Source organism: Antechinus flavipes, chromosome 5 (assembly GCF_016432865.1).
Source record: "Antechinus flavipes isolate AdamAnt ecotype Samford, QLD, Australia chromosome 5, AdamAnt_v2, whole genome shotgun sequence".
NCBI lineage: Eukaryota > Metazoa > Chordata > Mammalia > Dasyuromorphia > Dasyuridae > Antechinus > Antechinus flavipes.
In genome coordinates this window covers 280,895,194-280,911,140 of record NC_067402.1, presented here as the reverse complement: position 1 = coordinate 280,911,140, position 15,947 = coordinate 280,895,194, and the positions used below count along the sequence as shown (strand labels likewise).

The 15,947-nt window shown below is 41.0% G+C and overlaps 1 protein-coding gene across 1 annotated transcript; it reads right to left on the bottom strand.

The window, feature by feature from the left end:
* Positions 1-13,619: 13,619 nt before the first annotated feature.
* LOC127538954 (E3 ubiquitin-protein ligase TRIM39-like) lies at positions 13,620-14,934 on the bottom strand. Its single transcript, XM_051962837.1, has one exon. It carries the CDS (start codon positions 14,742-14,744, stop codon positions 13,722-13,724), a length of 1,023 nt encoding a protein of 340 aa, XP_051818797.1. The 5' UTR covers positions 14,745-14,934; the 3' UTR covers positions 13,620-13,721.
* Between the last annotated feature and the right edge of the window lie 1,013 nt (positions 14,935-15,947).

Genomic DNA, 15,947 nt, shown 5'->3' with positions numbered 1-15,947 from the left:
GCTTGAGGAGTATCACTGACAGCTGAGTGGAGGATGAACTGGAGCTAGGAGAGAACCCCCATGCCCCCATGCCCCATAGGTATGGGAACAAGGAGAGGGTACTGTTGGGATGTCAGAAAGGTAACATCAAAGGGACTCGCCAACACGTTGGAGTTGGAGGGCGAGAAGGACAAGGAGGACGGTACCATCAGCAGTAACAACTTAATTTATGTTTTCTGGCCCCATCTTTCTCTTCCTCTCCCCTCATATCATAACCCTGCATTTTATGTTTACTTTTAGAGCTTACGTTTATCAAAGGGTCCGAGTCAAAACCCTCGTCCTGATACTGACTCCCTGTGTGAAAGGACACACCGCTTAAATGGCTCATCACTAGCAGAGGTTTGACTAAAAGCCCAAATCAAAATGTCACATCTGTTTCTCAAATATCTGGGCTTTAATTCCCGGCGTAAAGGTCCTATTTCTCTTTTTTTCCTCATTATTCCCACACCTTTATTTATCTTCCATAGAATGGTCCCATCTAAATCATAATGATAATTAATGAAATAATCTATTTATTAACATAAAATCAGGGGGCAGCTAGGTGGCGTAGTAGAGCACCAGCCATGAAGTTGGGAGTGAGTTCATATGTGGCCTCAGACACTTACCACTTCCTAGCTGTGTGACCCTGGGCAAGTCACTTAACCCCAATTGTCTCAGCAAAAAAAAATTTTTAAACAAACATAAAATCCAGTATGACACCATATTTCTATAACATTGCAGAGTTCGCAAAGGATTTTCATTTAAGTAATCCTATAAAATCAGTTCTGCCAATAGTATCAAGCCCATTTTTCACATAAAAAAACAGCCCTGTTAAATCAGCAAGGGATTTAAATCCTGTGCTCCTCATACCAAATCTCATACTTTATCCACTAATACCCTTCCAAAAAAAGTAACCAAAGGGCCTGTAGTGGTATCTGCTTGCCATTTAATAAAATAATAATAATAATATTATATTACATTATAAAATAAAATAATAAACCATTTTTTAAAGTACAAAACATCTCAGTAGGCCTCATTCATTGACTTTAATTTAGGGGGAAAAATAGTTCAGCCCCAACATTTGCACCTAGCATACACAGAAGATGTTCATTTGATTGACGGGACAAGGCTGTAGCAGCCCCGCTAAGGATCCATGTTTGGCCAGCGCCGAAACGACAAGTTTATAGTGGGTTCAGTTTGACCTTTGGCAGAGCACCTCCCTGGGCGCAGGATTGTTATGGGGGAAGTGCTGGGGCACGCTGACTTTATGCATTTATAGATCCTGGCCTGGGGCTCCTCTTGCACCTGCATCAGCTCCTGAAAGGTCTGTGGATCCACAAAAACAGGCCATGGAGTCTATAGATACTCCTTTCAACGAAGCCCCTGTGACTTATATGAGTGGGTAAGTCTAAGCCGAAGTGGCAAAGCTGGCCCATGGAAGGGCCTGCCCTCCACGGAGGATCCACCAGCAAAGCTGGAACCAAGGTGGGGCGACTGAGGCTTTGTCCCTAGGACACCGGAAATCATACGGTACAAAATACTAAACACAGCATGGAAACAGGAATAATTACGTAAGATCAGAAGCTAATAGAACGATTAGCAAACTTGAAAGCGCTGTGGAAATGGGAACTGTTCAAAGTGTAGTAGAGAGAAAAAGAGCCGAAACAAGGATGGGGCAGCTGGGGTTGTGTACCAAGGCATAGATTTTGAAGGGACTGAATTTAGAGGGCAGGTTAGCACTTGCAGTCCTGTAACAGTACAGAAACAATAGAGAACTCCTCCCTAGTCAACAAAAATAATTGGCTAAAATGGGTATCTGAGGCCCTAACAAGTGATACAAGAAGACACCTCACCAGGTGGGGAAATTCTGGGGATTGTTACCCGTGGGTGTGGCCTTCTGTATATGACATATCAGTATCATGATCATTTTTGTGGAACTGTTTTCTCCCCTTTTCTTTTAATTCTTTAAGGGACGGCTAGGAGAAGGAGCAGGGAGGAGCGTACTGAGTAATAAGATGTAATTTTTTTTAGTCTAAAAGAAACTCAGAAACTTCCAGATGGTTTTTCCCAGCATGTCCATCTCCCATGACCCCCCACCCCACATGTCAGTGTAGGCCTTGAGCTTACAGTTGGAGACCCTGGCTCTGCTCCTGGCTTTGGAGATGGAATGAAATGAGGAGAGCTAGTCCAAGGCCCCCATTTCCCAGATGAGAAAACTGAGATAAGAAAAGCTCCTTGTCCAAAGTTACACAGGAGGAAAGCCAGGAATTGAACCCAAGCTTCCTGCCTTCAGCCTCCAGCCTCCAGCCTCCCAGCCTCCCAGTGTCCCAGTGTGAACAGAGGGCGGCCCAAGCGAGCTCGGAGGCCCAGAGCTGGGTCCCAGGTGTCATTGGGGATCCAGCGATTCGTTGTGAGGGATGCTCTCTGTGGAGGGTGGGAAGAGGGAGCGTTTCCAGAAATGACTGTGGGTGGTAAACAAAAGGCAGCTGTGTCGGTTATTGTAAAACTAAAACAGGGCGGGAATACCCCTGGGCTCTGGGGGGGAGGAGAGAAGGAGGGGGGCAGTTAGCAGATCCCGATCCAATGGAGGCCTGTTGGGAAGTTTGGGGGATTCGACGTTCACAGTGACCCTCTGAACGCTAGAATTTAATCAAGAATGAAATCATCCACTTTGTCTCTTCCCCAAATGGTGGGGGAAAAAAAAGTTCTCACCCTTATAGCGGCCTCCAAGTGGTTAGTGAGTAATTTATGTCCTTAACAGAGCCGTGTTATGTCCTTAACAGAGACCTCGTGAAAAATCGCCCTGCTGATTACCTTGTGGCCTTTGCAGGAGCAAAAGGAAGCTCCCGCACTAAGAATCAGTGTCTTAGATCTGCCAGTGTGGCCCAGTTGGCTAGTGGCGGCCCCAAGCATGGCGGTGGTAAGGGGGGAGCCGCCCAGTGGGGGCCTGGCGGGGCCGGAGTTTGCTCAGCCCTCGAAGACTGGCCCAGACCATCCGAACGGGGCAGCAAATAACGGCCTGGCCTTTACTGCCCTTTGAAGTACCTTGCCTCATCGGAGTTCTGGAAACAGCTGTGCAAGGAACCAATCCCTTTTGGTCTGGCTTAGATTTCACTGGAAGAACACACTCCCCAAAGGAAAACTCTCCCAACGAAGACCAGCTCCTGCTCAGTAATTTGTAAAGTTGCCTAGAATGCAGAGACATTTATTTCATCATCTCATCTTTTATTTATTATGTATTTTACTTTCATTTTATTTATTTTACTTTTATTTCATTTTTTATTGTATTTCGCTTCATTTCATTTTACTTTTATATTATTCCATTTTGCTTTTATTCATTTTATTTCATTTTTCACTTCATTTCATTCCCAGTTCATTTCTGATGAAATTATGGCTCCGAGCTAGGTAACTTCTACTACCCACTCAGCAGTGGGATTTGAATCAGGTCTCGCTGACTTCAAGCTCTGGTGCAAAGGAAAAAATACTCGGATGAGAATGGGAGTTAGGAAGAATAGGATGGTGAATCCCGAGCTGGAAAGAACTATAGCTAGACTAGGCAGCCATTGGCTTGGAGAGTTATCCCAGCTCTCTTCCAATAGAGAACTACAGAGCTCGAAGACAGTGACCTCCTAGCCTCAGCTCTGAGATGGGCAGTGGTCCCTGAGCAGGAGATGGACCTACCTGTACCTTGCGGGTCATTTTAAGGAGATAATATTGTAGGAAAATTCCGGGCACATAGTAGGTGCTGTAGAAATGTTTATTCTCTCTTAGTCTCTTCCCTTTCAATATCAATTTAAAAATAACTAGAATTTCCGTAGACCCATATGTTATTTTAGCCCTTGAGGGTTTGCAGAGTGCTTCGCATGTGAGATCTCATTCTTTCTATGGAAGAAAGCAATAAATCCCAGCTCCAGCACTTAGCAGCGTCACCTTAGGCAATGTCCAACTTCTGCGTCTGTCCATAAACTATGGGGCTGAAGCAAGCAACTTTTCAGTCCTATGGGCCTTTTGTCTCTGATCCCAAGGAAACCCCCTAGTTCTAGCTGCCCATTCTGAGCTTTCTCGCTCCCAACTCACCATTTTGCCCACCCTAGTCTTCATCTCCAGCCTTCCCCTGTGTCCTCCCCTCCCGTCAACGCTTCCACTCGGGCCCCACCATCGTGTCTGCTCTTCTAAAAGCCGGTGGTCTCCCTTGGCTGTTTGGTCTGCTGGCAGGAGACCCGGGTCTTCTGATCAAATCTCTGGCAAAGGGAACTGGGTCTCTTTTAACCGCTTTTTCTTCTTCCAAAACATAAATAAAATGAGTTGGCTCCCCTCCTGCTCTTCAAAGTCAGCCTGAACTGCCCTGAGCTCTGCTTGCTCTCTCCTTCCTTCCTTCTCCTCCTCTTCCTAACTGGCCCCCCTCCCCTCCCACCTCCTGCATTCTAAAGCCTTCGATCCACTCCCCATCCATTGCCCCCTCCCCCACCTCTGCTATCTCATGGGCCATCTTCCTAAGAGCCCTCAGAATTTCCGAGTCAGTCATGAAGCAGGAAGGATTCCCCCCCAAAGAAAGAGCTTTTCCCGTCTGTAAATGTGCCCTTCAGACACAGATGGCCTGTCAGTGCACCCTAAGTACGCCTGCACCCTGCAGCTGAGCCCCCATGGGTACCATGCTCCTCATTTAGAACGTGACTGTCCTACACAAGGGAAGGGACTATGAGTTTTCTCTTTGAATCCAGCATTTAGTATATACTTAAATTGTTTTCATTCACTCATTCACTCATTAATTTGTTCTTTCTGAGCTTCCTTCCTGTCTTCCTTCTTTTCCTTTCTTTCTTCCTTTTTCCCTCCTTTCCTCCATCCCTCCATCCATCTTTCTTTCTACTTTTCCTTCTTCCTCCCTTCTTTTTTTCTTGTTCCCTTTCTTCCCTCATTCTTTTCTTCCTCCCTCCCTCCTTGCCTTTTTTCCTTCTTTCTCTTTCTTTCCTCCCTTCCTTTTCTCCTTTCCTCCCTTTCTTTATTCTTCCCTTTTTTCCTTCTTCTTCCTTCTCCTCCTCCCTCTTCCTTCTCCTTCTTCTTCCTTCTCCTCCTTTTCCTCTTCCTTCTTTTTCTCCTCCTCTTTCTCCATCTCTTTCTTTCTCTAAATCTTGGGTTCTTCATACATAATATAGGAATAACAGTCCCTGACCTGACTATTATAAAAGGTGGACGTGCTTTGTAAACCCTAAGTGTGAAATGTTCTCATTCTACTCCAGAATTCCTGGAAATCAGATGGGGAGAATCATCTGCTGGGGCATTCGCCTCCTGCTCCTTCCTTCACTCCTCCCAGAGCATGTCTGCAGGTTCTAGCTGGATCAGACAAGTTCCGAATAATGAGTCTTGTAGAATTCCCAGGTCAGGTCGTTGAGATTAATTTTCAGTGTATATCGGGTAGACACCATCAAAGTGCTGAACCTCAGCAGAAAGGAGGGGGGTGAAGAAGCCCTTATTCATCAAACAAAAATGTAACTGGCATCTATTAAGCACTTAATGTGTTCTTCCTGTCCCTGTGCTAAGAATTAGGGATACAAAGAAAAAACAAAACAACCTGCCACTCGAGCAGCTTACCCTGGATGCCCTTTGGTTGTGGTTTTCAGTAGAGAAATCCCAAGGGAGCCAAAGCTTTGGTATCAAAATAGAAAAGAGTCAACAGAAAATTAAAAAGTAAAACCCCAAACGAAGAGGAAAGCTGGAATCACCGAAAGTCAGAGACCCAAAGAAACTGAATAGTAATGTAGTCGTTCACTTAGTAAATGCCTCGCACATAGTAGGAGCTTAATGAATGTTGATTGGTTGATTTTCATTTGTCCAAGATGAGAGAAATCACGAGACAGCAATTTGCCAGATAAAGATCTGGAGGTTATAGTGGACAACAAGTTCATTTTGCATCAACTCAATAGGCTAATGCAATTTTTCAGAATAAATTTCTATTGATCTTTTGTTTTCATCTCATCTGTATTCTTCTTCTTCTCCCCCTCCTCCTTCATCTTTTTTTTTTTTTCCTAAGTCTTGGATTCTTCATACATGATGTATGAATGATGTATTCTCCATCATCTTCCTTTAGGAAGAGCTCCTAAAGAGCCATCCATTCTAATAACAAATTTAAAGAGGTTGTTTTAAAAAAAAAAAACTTCAGCAAAACTAACCAATATGTAAAAGTCAAGAATTATATGGAGTGGGGGCAGCTAGGGGGTGTAGTAGATAGAGTACCAGCCCTGAAGTCAGGAGGATCTGAGTTCAAATCTGTCTCAGACACAACACATCCTGGCTGTGTGACCCTGGGCAAGTCACTTAACCCCAATTGCCTCAACAACAACAACAAAAAAAGAATTATATGGAATATTCCACATCCTTGGTCCCCCCACTTTACAAAGTGGGATGATGGAGGTAGACCATAAACTGCATTAAATGTCCAGAACTGAGAGTATAATTCTACTGTAATCTAAGAGGAAGGGAAGTAGAATCAGTGTACAAAGTACAGGGGGAAGAGCTGAGTGCAAATCTATTCTAAGACATTTATTAGCTGGAAAACTCTGGACAAACCATTTCATTTCTGGCTGCCTCAGTTTCCTCCATGAGGAGTAGAAGTTACTAAAGAGCAGATTTAGGCCCTATATCCTAACCATAAGAATTATTCAAAATTGCATTGCCTGAGGAAGTTAGCTCTATTATAGGGATATTTGTGGTTGCATTCGGCTCGGACTAGATTGTCCCAGAAGTCCCAAATTTGGGGACAAAAGGGGAAAGTCCTTGTTCTTCAACACTGGAACTCCTTTTATTAAGGACCCCGTCTTCCTACAGAAGTCAAATGAACCACGTATGTAATAATATACTTAGCCCTGCACCTCAGTTTCCCCATCTGTAGAATGCTCATAAGACTCCGTGTTTAGTAAGAATGGTAAAAAATGAAAACTGTTTTTTCAAGTGGTTTATGTTGCTGTAACATCTGAGTGAACTTAGCTCACTTGTTTATATAGACCCTTCAGATAAGATCATCCCTCAGACAGGGCTAAAAGGAAACTTCTGAGGACATTTAGTCTATTCCCTGCTTCCGGTAGAAGTCTACAAAATCATATCACACAGAAAAATCCTCTCTCTTCCGAAACATCTCTAGATCAAGGGCTTTGGGGGTGTAGTTTTTGGTTTTTCTTTAATGTCATCCATCCCTCTGGTAGTTAATCTGGTGAAGCTTGTGGACTCCTTCGCCGCAGAGTGTTTATAAATAAATGAAGGAAATATTAAATTTCAAATAAAGATGGGATTTTAGAGATGCCTTGAAATTTACCCATAAACACAAAGTTTTGCAAGGGTGAATATTGAAAACTATCTATGGGTGTGTTTTGAAGCGGGGAAAAAAAAAAGCTTTATAGATATAAAAAAAGAAATACTAAAAAAAATAAAAATAAAAATAAATCTATCTATCCATTTGAAGGTCAATGGGACCCAGTTTAAAGATTCCTGGTCTAATTCCAAAGGACTCATGAAAAATGCTAGCCACCTCTAGAGAAAGAAGTCGTGGAGTCTGAATGGAAATTAAAGCAGATTTTTTTTTTCACTTTCTATATTTTGGGTGTGTGTGTTTTTTCCCCTTTTAGATCTGTTTTCTTCCCCATGACTAATATGGAAATTTTTTTTGCATAATTGTATATGTGTAACCCCATATCAAATTGCTTGCCATCTCAGGGACGGGGGGGGGGGGGGGGGGGGGGGGGGGGGGGGGGGGGAGATAAGGGAGAAAGGCAGAAAATTTGAAACTCAAAATTTAAAAAAAATGCTAAAAATTGTCTTTCACAATGTAATTGGGGAAAAATAAAATAGTATTTTTTTAAAACCCACTAGCTGTGTGACCCTGGGCAAATTACTTAACCCCAACTGCCTCAGAAAAAAAAAAAAAAAAACAATCCTAGGACAAATTAGTCTCCAGCCCTTTTCTAATCGTTAAGCTCTGGAGGAAAAGGATAATTAGTTTGCTCTTTTATTTATTTATTTCTTTTTTTTTTTTTTGCATCTTGTAGAAAATGAGTTGATCATTGAAGCTTGAAGGTTAACAACTCAAGAAGCTGAGTCTTACTTTTCAAAATTTTTTTTCCTTTTTATGGAAAATTCATGGGAAGAGTGCTGGACTTGGAGGCAAGAGAACTGACCCAAGAATAGGGCTCGTGTCATTTCTCCTTTTGAGAAGATTATCCTATCCAATCAAAGTGAAATTTAGACAAAAGTTATCTGGATCATAGAATAATTGGGGGCCAACCTTCCACTTTACAGATCAGAAAACCAAGACATGGAGAGATTCGTAGCACATTTTGATATAAGAAATGTATTATTTTTCTTTTTTCCCCAATGAGATGAGAGGTTGAAGGGAGAAAAAGTAGATTTCTATTCATTTACAAAAAAAGAGATAAGGACTGCTACCCATGTGATATGCATTTTCATATGAGATCACTGTACTATTAGTTTTATTTAACTGTTAACTTCTAACAAAGTGGGAATAATCTGCAATGCAAAAACAGACCATCATATAACTTGTCTTTTTTTTTTAAAGAAATGTATAAGACAGCAGCAAGAAAATTATGCTATGATCAACTATGATGGACGTGGCTCTTTTCAGCAATGAGATGATTGAGGCCACTTCCAATAGACTTGGGATGGAGAGAGACATCTGCATCCAGAGAGAAAACTGTGGGGATTGAATGTGGATCAGAACACTCTATTTTCACCTTTATTGTTGTTGTTTGCTTGCTTGTTTTTTTTCTCTCATTTTTTTTTTCCTTTTTTGACCTGATTTTTTGGTACATAATTGTGGAAATATATTTGGAAGAATTGCCCATGTTTAATTTATATTGGATTTCTTGCTAAGGGAAGGAAAAGATGTGGAGGGAGGAATATACATATATGGAACACAAGGTTTTCCAAGGGTGAATGTTGAAAGTTATCTTTACATGTATTTTGAAAACTAACAAGCTATTATAAAAAAGAAAAGAGAGAGAGGGGCGGGGGGAGAGGAAGGAAAGAAGGAAGGAAAAGAAAGAAAGAAATGTGTAAGAAAACTGGAACGATAGGTTATGGAGGTCTTTAGATGCCCCCAAAAAGGAATTTATAGCTGATCCTAAAGGCAACCACTGGAGATTAATGAGATGAGAGAGGGGTAAGGATATGAACATATTTATGCTTCAAGAATACCAGTTAGTCAATAGAGTGAAAGTCAGAACCTGAGGCAGAAATTAATTAGAAGTTTATTGTAATAACCCAGATCAGAGGAGATGAGAAACTGAAATAGGCTGAGAGCTAAATGTGTGGAGAGAAGGAAAAATACACGAGAGGGGTGAGTTTCCAAAATGACAAGATTTAGCAACTGAGTGAATATGAGGAGGGCATGAGAGGGAGACACTGGATGAAATTTGGGTGTCCAGAAGGCTGGTGGGGTCCTCAGGAGGTTATAGGGAAGGCCAGAGGAGGGGTGAGCTTGAGGGAGAGATGATGAATTTTGTTTTGATGAATCAAAACTGATGAATCAGACCTCCAGTTGGTGATATGGAAGAGGAGTGACCATTTCCCTGAATCCATGGGAGCTGATGAGGTCACTAAATGAAAAGGGGAAAAAAGACTAAAGATTGGGGCTACATCAACACTTTGTGAGCAAGACAGCAAAGGAAATTGAAGTAAAGTTGGATGTGTAAGAAATAACCAGGAGATCACAGTATTAGGAAAAGCCAGAAGGAAGAAAGAATCAGGAGGAAAGAGCTCAAAACTATAATAATGATTCTCTTTTAACATGTGCTGCGCAATGCCCCAAAGTACATAACGTTAAAGATGCACTGTGGATTTCACCTACGAATGGAGCAAGGGGGTGGGGGGCACCTGGACTCTTCTTAGAAGGAGATGTGATGCTGGAGAACTCTTGGAGCTTTATTTGGGGGTGCTGGAAATTTCCGAGACATGATCCACTATTTGGAGAGAGTGGAAGCAATCTGGAATCCAGGGAGAGATGTCCCCAAAAAGACCTAGACCCACCCACTAGCTTTGATTTCTAGATTCTCTTGCCCCTCCATGCCAAATTTTCTACTTCTATCATTGAGAATAATAGTCATAATCATAGTTAGCATTTAGATAGCATCAGCCATATACCAGGCACTTTACTAAATGCTTTACAAATATTTCATTTGATCTTCACAATAACGCTAGGAAGGAGATGCTATTATTATCCCTATTTTACAGATGAGGAAACTGAGGCAAACAACGGTCACACAGCTAAGAAGTGGTTGAGTCTTCCTAACTTCAAGACTAACACTCTACCTACCCATCTAGCAGCTTCAAAAATGAAATGAATGCTACCATTCCTGAAAATACAAATCAATCAACTGCATTATGGTTCCACCCATCCATATCCCTGTGACTTCTGAGACTAACCCTTATCAGAACACGAGCTTCTTGAGGGTAGGGATTTACTGAACTTCTTTTTATATTTTCATTCTCCATGCCCAGAATATTACCTGACATATAGCAGGTGCTTTGTTTTGTTTTGTTTTGTTTTTAATTCTTCAAAAAAAGATTATGCTTCCAGAGGATTACTTGCTGTCTATGGGAGAAAATGGGGGAAAGGGAGGGAGAAAAAATTCAAAACACAAGGTTTTGCAATGGTGAATGTTAAAAACTATTTTTGCATATATTTTGAAAGTAAAAAGCAATTATTTTTTAAAATCACCTTGCAGTGACAATTGAATAAGTTAATATTTATAAGATGTTTAACAAAATCCTTGATACAGAATAGGTGCATAATAAAAATTTGCTTCCTTTCTTCAAAAAAAAAAAAAGATTATGCTAGTTAGTTTGAAATTTTCCCAGCAAAGAATGGGTGTACCTGTTTCCCCTCAGCCTGTCAACATTGAATTTAATTGCTTTTGACTCATTTTTTAATTCATTCTGCAAGGGATCAAGAGTCTCATCATCCCTGACATTTTCTATCTCCCTTCTCCTCTCTATCTAATCCTCCTTGACTCAGTTCTAGAGTTCACACCAATAGAAGGAACAGAATATTCAGTTCCCCTTGACTCAGTTCTAGGGTCCACACAAACAGAAGCAGCAGAAAAAAAAAAAAAAGACAAAAGGAGGATTTTGATTTTTTTTTTTCTCTCGACAGTCATTTGCATCTAGCCGAGAAGTTTCTAGGGTGAAGTAAAGGACAGCTAAATCTTTATAGCATCTGTCTTAAAATATTTGGGAGCTTTAATCTCAGATGAGCATGTGCTCCCCACAGGAACTCCTTCTGTGCTGTTCAAGATCTCTGCAACAGGGGACATTTCAAGGTCAGACCGAAGCTGGAGCTTCAAAAACAATCTAAAGTGAGGGCTGAGGCAATCATCCAGTCAATTGAGCTACATATATTTAACAGAATAAATCCAAGAGCACTTCTTATCCCCAGTAACCAGGGATATGTCTACCTTTGTTCCATTGCTGTTTATCCTTTGTTCATGTCATCAGGGAGGTGACGCCATGCCGTGCAAGTCAGTTGGAATTGAGGGAGGGAGGGCTGTGCAAAGTCACCCGCCTTATTTCCTTCTCTAGAGCCATGTGCATCTAGTGGCCAGATACAGATCAGGGTCTGGGTTCTAGGAAGCTAGGTGGTACAGGAGCTGGAATGCTAAAAAGAGGCAGGAAGACTTGAATTCAAATTCTACCTCTTACAATTCCTACCTGTATGACCTTGGGCTAGAATCACACTTGGTGTTTGGATGGTAGAGATAGAAAGAAAATGGACCATATGGCTGCCACAGATGCAAGGATTTCCATAATATATTTGCAATGGATTTGGAATTTTAGGCTTGCCTTAGTGACTGGTGAAGGAAATTGAAGGTCATCCTTTGGCTCCTCCAAATTCACTGAGTGTACGAAAGAGTTCTGGATTCCAATCCTACCTCTGACTTCTACTATATGTATCAGTTTGGGGTAGTCCCTTCACTTTTCTGGGTCCCAATTCCCTCCTATTTAAAATATCTGAGGGTATTAGATGAGTTCTCTTCTAGATCTCGGGAGTTCTGACCTCCCCAGGTCTCAGTTTCTTTATGTGTAAAATGGGAGTGTTAGATGAGATGACCCTGAACACCCTTCTAACCCTAGTTCTAAGATATAACGACCCTAAGCATCTGGGACAAAGTAGAGAAAGTTAAATGTAGATCTCATCCTTAGAAAGTCAAAGGGACCCAAGGAAGAGAATTTGGGTATCCCACTGTGGCCACCATTCTCTAAAAACACCAAATATCTATTAAATACTCACTAGGAAAAAGGTGCCATGTTTGATAATAGTGATATAAAGATGCAAATGAAGCAATATTTGCCCTCAATGAGCTTATACTCTACTGGGAACAGAATATTTCATGTATGTGCCTCTGGCTTTTATCTCAGACAAGTCAAAGATAATAAATAAATAAACACAACAACAAATAATATATGTGTATATTATGTAGCATATAAATAATATACATATGTGATAAACATTAATAAATTAGGGTAATCTGCTTGTACATTCTCTTGCTTATTGGGGAACATATGCTTGCCTATTATTTATTATTTATTTGTTTATTTATTATTTAGCTTTTTCTCACTTATAAATTTCTTTTTTTAAAAATAGCTTTTTATTTACAAGTTATATGCATGGATAATTTTACAGCATTGACAATTGCCAAACCTTTTGTTTCAATTTTTCCCCTCCTTCCCCCCACCCCCTCCCCTAGATGGCAGGATGACCAGTAGATGTTAAAGTATAAATTAAATAGAAAATAAGTATACATGTCCAAACCGTTATTTTGCTGTACAAAAAGAATCAGACTCCAAAATATTGTACAATTAGCCTGTGAAGGAAATTCAAAATGTGGACAGGCAAAAATAGAGGGATTGGGAATGCAATGTAATGGTTCATAGTCATCTCCCAGAGTTCTTTCCCTGGGTGTAGCTGGTTCAGTTCATTACTGCTCCATTGGAACTGATTTGGTTCATCTCATTGCTGAGGATGGCCAGGTCCATCAGAATTGATCATCATATAGTATTGTTGTTGAACTATATAATGATCTCCTGGCCCTGCTCGTTTCACTCAGCATCAGTTTGTGTATCACTTATAAGTTTCTATAGTATTACTGGCCTCCCTTCATCTGTCTAGAACTGGGGTTCTCATGTCCCTTAAATCATCCAAACCTCTTCCCATATCTTTTCCACAACCATCACGTGTAAAGGGCAGAACTCTGGAGAAGTATACTAGAAACAAGGTATTAACTCAGTGGAATTGATAAGACAACAGCTATCTAGCTTAGCATGTGAGTTCTCTAGTTCGGTATGATTGATTAAGATAATGCGAAAGTGATGAATGGAAGGGACCAGATAGGTTACCTGCTTGGGAGAGAGGGTTTTACGTGGGTGAATGCTGAAAACTACCTTTGCATGTATTTTGAAAAATAAAAAAGCTATTATTAAAAAATCAATACTCTCATTTTGTTCACCAAAATACAATTTGATCATATAGTTTATTAAATCAACATCGGACTAATGACACATCTGACTTCCCCCTCGTGCGCAATACATTGCCTGAATATTTCAAAATAAGACAAATTTCTCCCTGCTCCCAAAGTGAGATAAAAAGTCAGGGTCTGAGTTCCTTTCTAAAAGAAATCTCCAAGCAAATGTTATGATCATGGTTATGCATGTTCTGGGGATTCTGCAGCCTCATCTGGTACCGGGTCTATGGTCAGAACATTTTCATTCTTGGAGCTGAGGCCGATGGAAAACATAGGCAAGAGAGGCTCAGAAAAGGAACTGGTGAATGTATAGATGAGACATCTGTTGTCTACATCATAAAACGTTATGTCACCTGCCTCGTAATCCAAAAAGATCCCCACTTTGTAGAGCTTCTTTGGTATGGGAATGCTCATCCTAGGCATGGTACAGACAATATATGTTTCTTGTCTTAGACTCAAAAGCCAATGTCCAGTAGAAGGAGATGGTGAAACTTTCCCCTTTCTTTTCACAGAGTTCTGACAAAGACCAAGATCCCAAGCAGAACTGTTTCCCACTGTCACCTCCCAATAATGTCTCCCAGACTCGAAGCTCTGAGTTGCTAGAACAGCACCGCATAGATTAGATCTCTTCCAAAACAGCTTCTTCCATTTAGCTTTTCTTCTTACTGTTTTCCTATCTGCGGATACAACGATTTCAGGACAGGCAGTTTCAGGATCCAGAAAGATTTCCTCGTAGAATTTTCTCCTGATCACATCTCTCAGCTTCCAGTTCCTGGTCATGTGAAGTGTGAGCAATTTGAAGGATTGTGCTACTGTCCCCAGTTGTCTATTAGGCCGGGTATTCTCCGTACACTTCTTGTGACACTTGGGACATCGAAATCTGGACTTTGAAGTCTTGATCATAAGTGCATGGATGCATTCTGCACAAAAATTGTGACCACATTCTATAGATGTGGCACATGTGAAGAAATCTAGGCAGATGGGGCACTTCAGCTCTTCCCAAAGATTTGAAATGTGATAGGAGGCCATAGCTTCTGCTCTTTTGGTCTCTCTTCTCTGGTCTTCTCTGGTCTTCTCTGGTCTTCTCTGGTCTTCTCTGGTCTTCTCTGGTCTTCTCTGGTCTTCTCTGGTCTTCTCTGGTCTTCTCTGGTCTTCTCTGGTCTTCTCTGGTCTTCTCTGGTCTTCTCTGGTCTTCTCTGTCATCTAGAGCTCCAAGTCTGTCTCCCCTTCCAGATCTCTTAGCTCTTATATACTCTATTATAAGTACATCATGGGAGGTGTCAAGCTTGTAGAATAGGTGTCGACTTGTAGAATAGGTGTCGACTTGTAGAACTCTACCAAGTACGTGAAAACTAGAAATCATTATCTCAATTCTACTGAGTTAACACCTTGTTGTTGGATTGAATTAATCATACTGAACTAGAGAACTCACATGCTAAAGTAGATAACCATTGTCTTAGCAATTCCACTGAGTTAACACCTTGTTTCAAGTATTCTTCTCCAGAATTCTGCCCTTTACAATCATTCATCCTATACAAGACAAAGACTTATTGAATATTCCATATCTCTCCCAGAACCATCCCTCATCCCATACAAAACAAAGACTTGCTGAGTATTCTTTGTTTATCATTGGACACAAAAAAATATACAAAGCAATGAGACTGCGCTGATATCTTTGACAAGGGTTGGAGACTGGAGTACAGTCTGTTTTTCCTTCTTCCTCTTCCTCCTCTAACCAAGCAAGAATCAGGGTGAGACCGATAGCAAGCATCCCCTCTGTTCTGAATGACATTATCCTGCTGGTGCACCTCACCAGAATTCCAGAGGAAGGGGAGTAGAAATTGGGCACAGCTTGATAGAGTCATATAGCCAATGGCACTTCTAGCCACATGGCACAAGATGGAAGGCAGATGCTACTCTTCAGGTTGTTCTTCCTAGAAGCCTCCAAAGCCAAGTTCAAAGACATCAACAGAGTAGTAAAGTGGGAAATAGCATCAACTTCCAACTCCTGGATCTCCAAAAAGGAACTGGAAAATATAGGGCAATGCAACTTAGTAAACAACAGAGTAGTAAACTGGGAGATTGAAGAAGTACATTCAAGACAGAAGGGACAGCTACTATAAAATGTTCAAGGGTGGGTGATGGGATGCCAAGTTAGGACATCAGTTTGGTTGAAATATAAAGTGTGAAAAGGGGTAATGTAAAGCAAGGCTGAAAAGGTAAGGAAAGGAAGGAAAGGGAGAAAGGGATAAGCATTTATATATCACCTACTATGTGCTAAGTCACTGTATGAAACACTTTAAAAATATATCATCTCATTTGATCTTCATAATAACCTGGCAAAGGCTCTATTATGTTCATTTTACAGTTGTAGAAAATGGGGCAAACAGAGATTAATGACTTGCA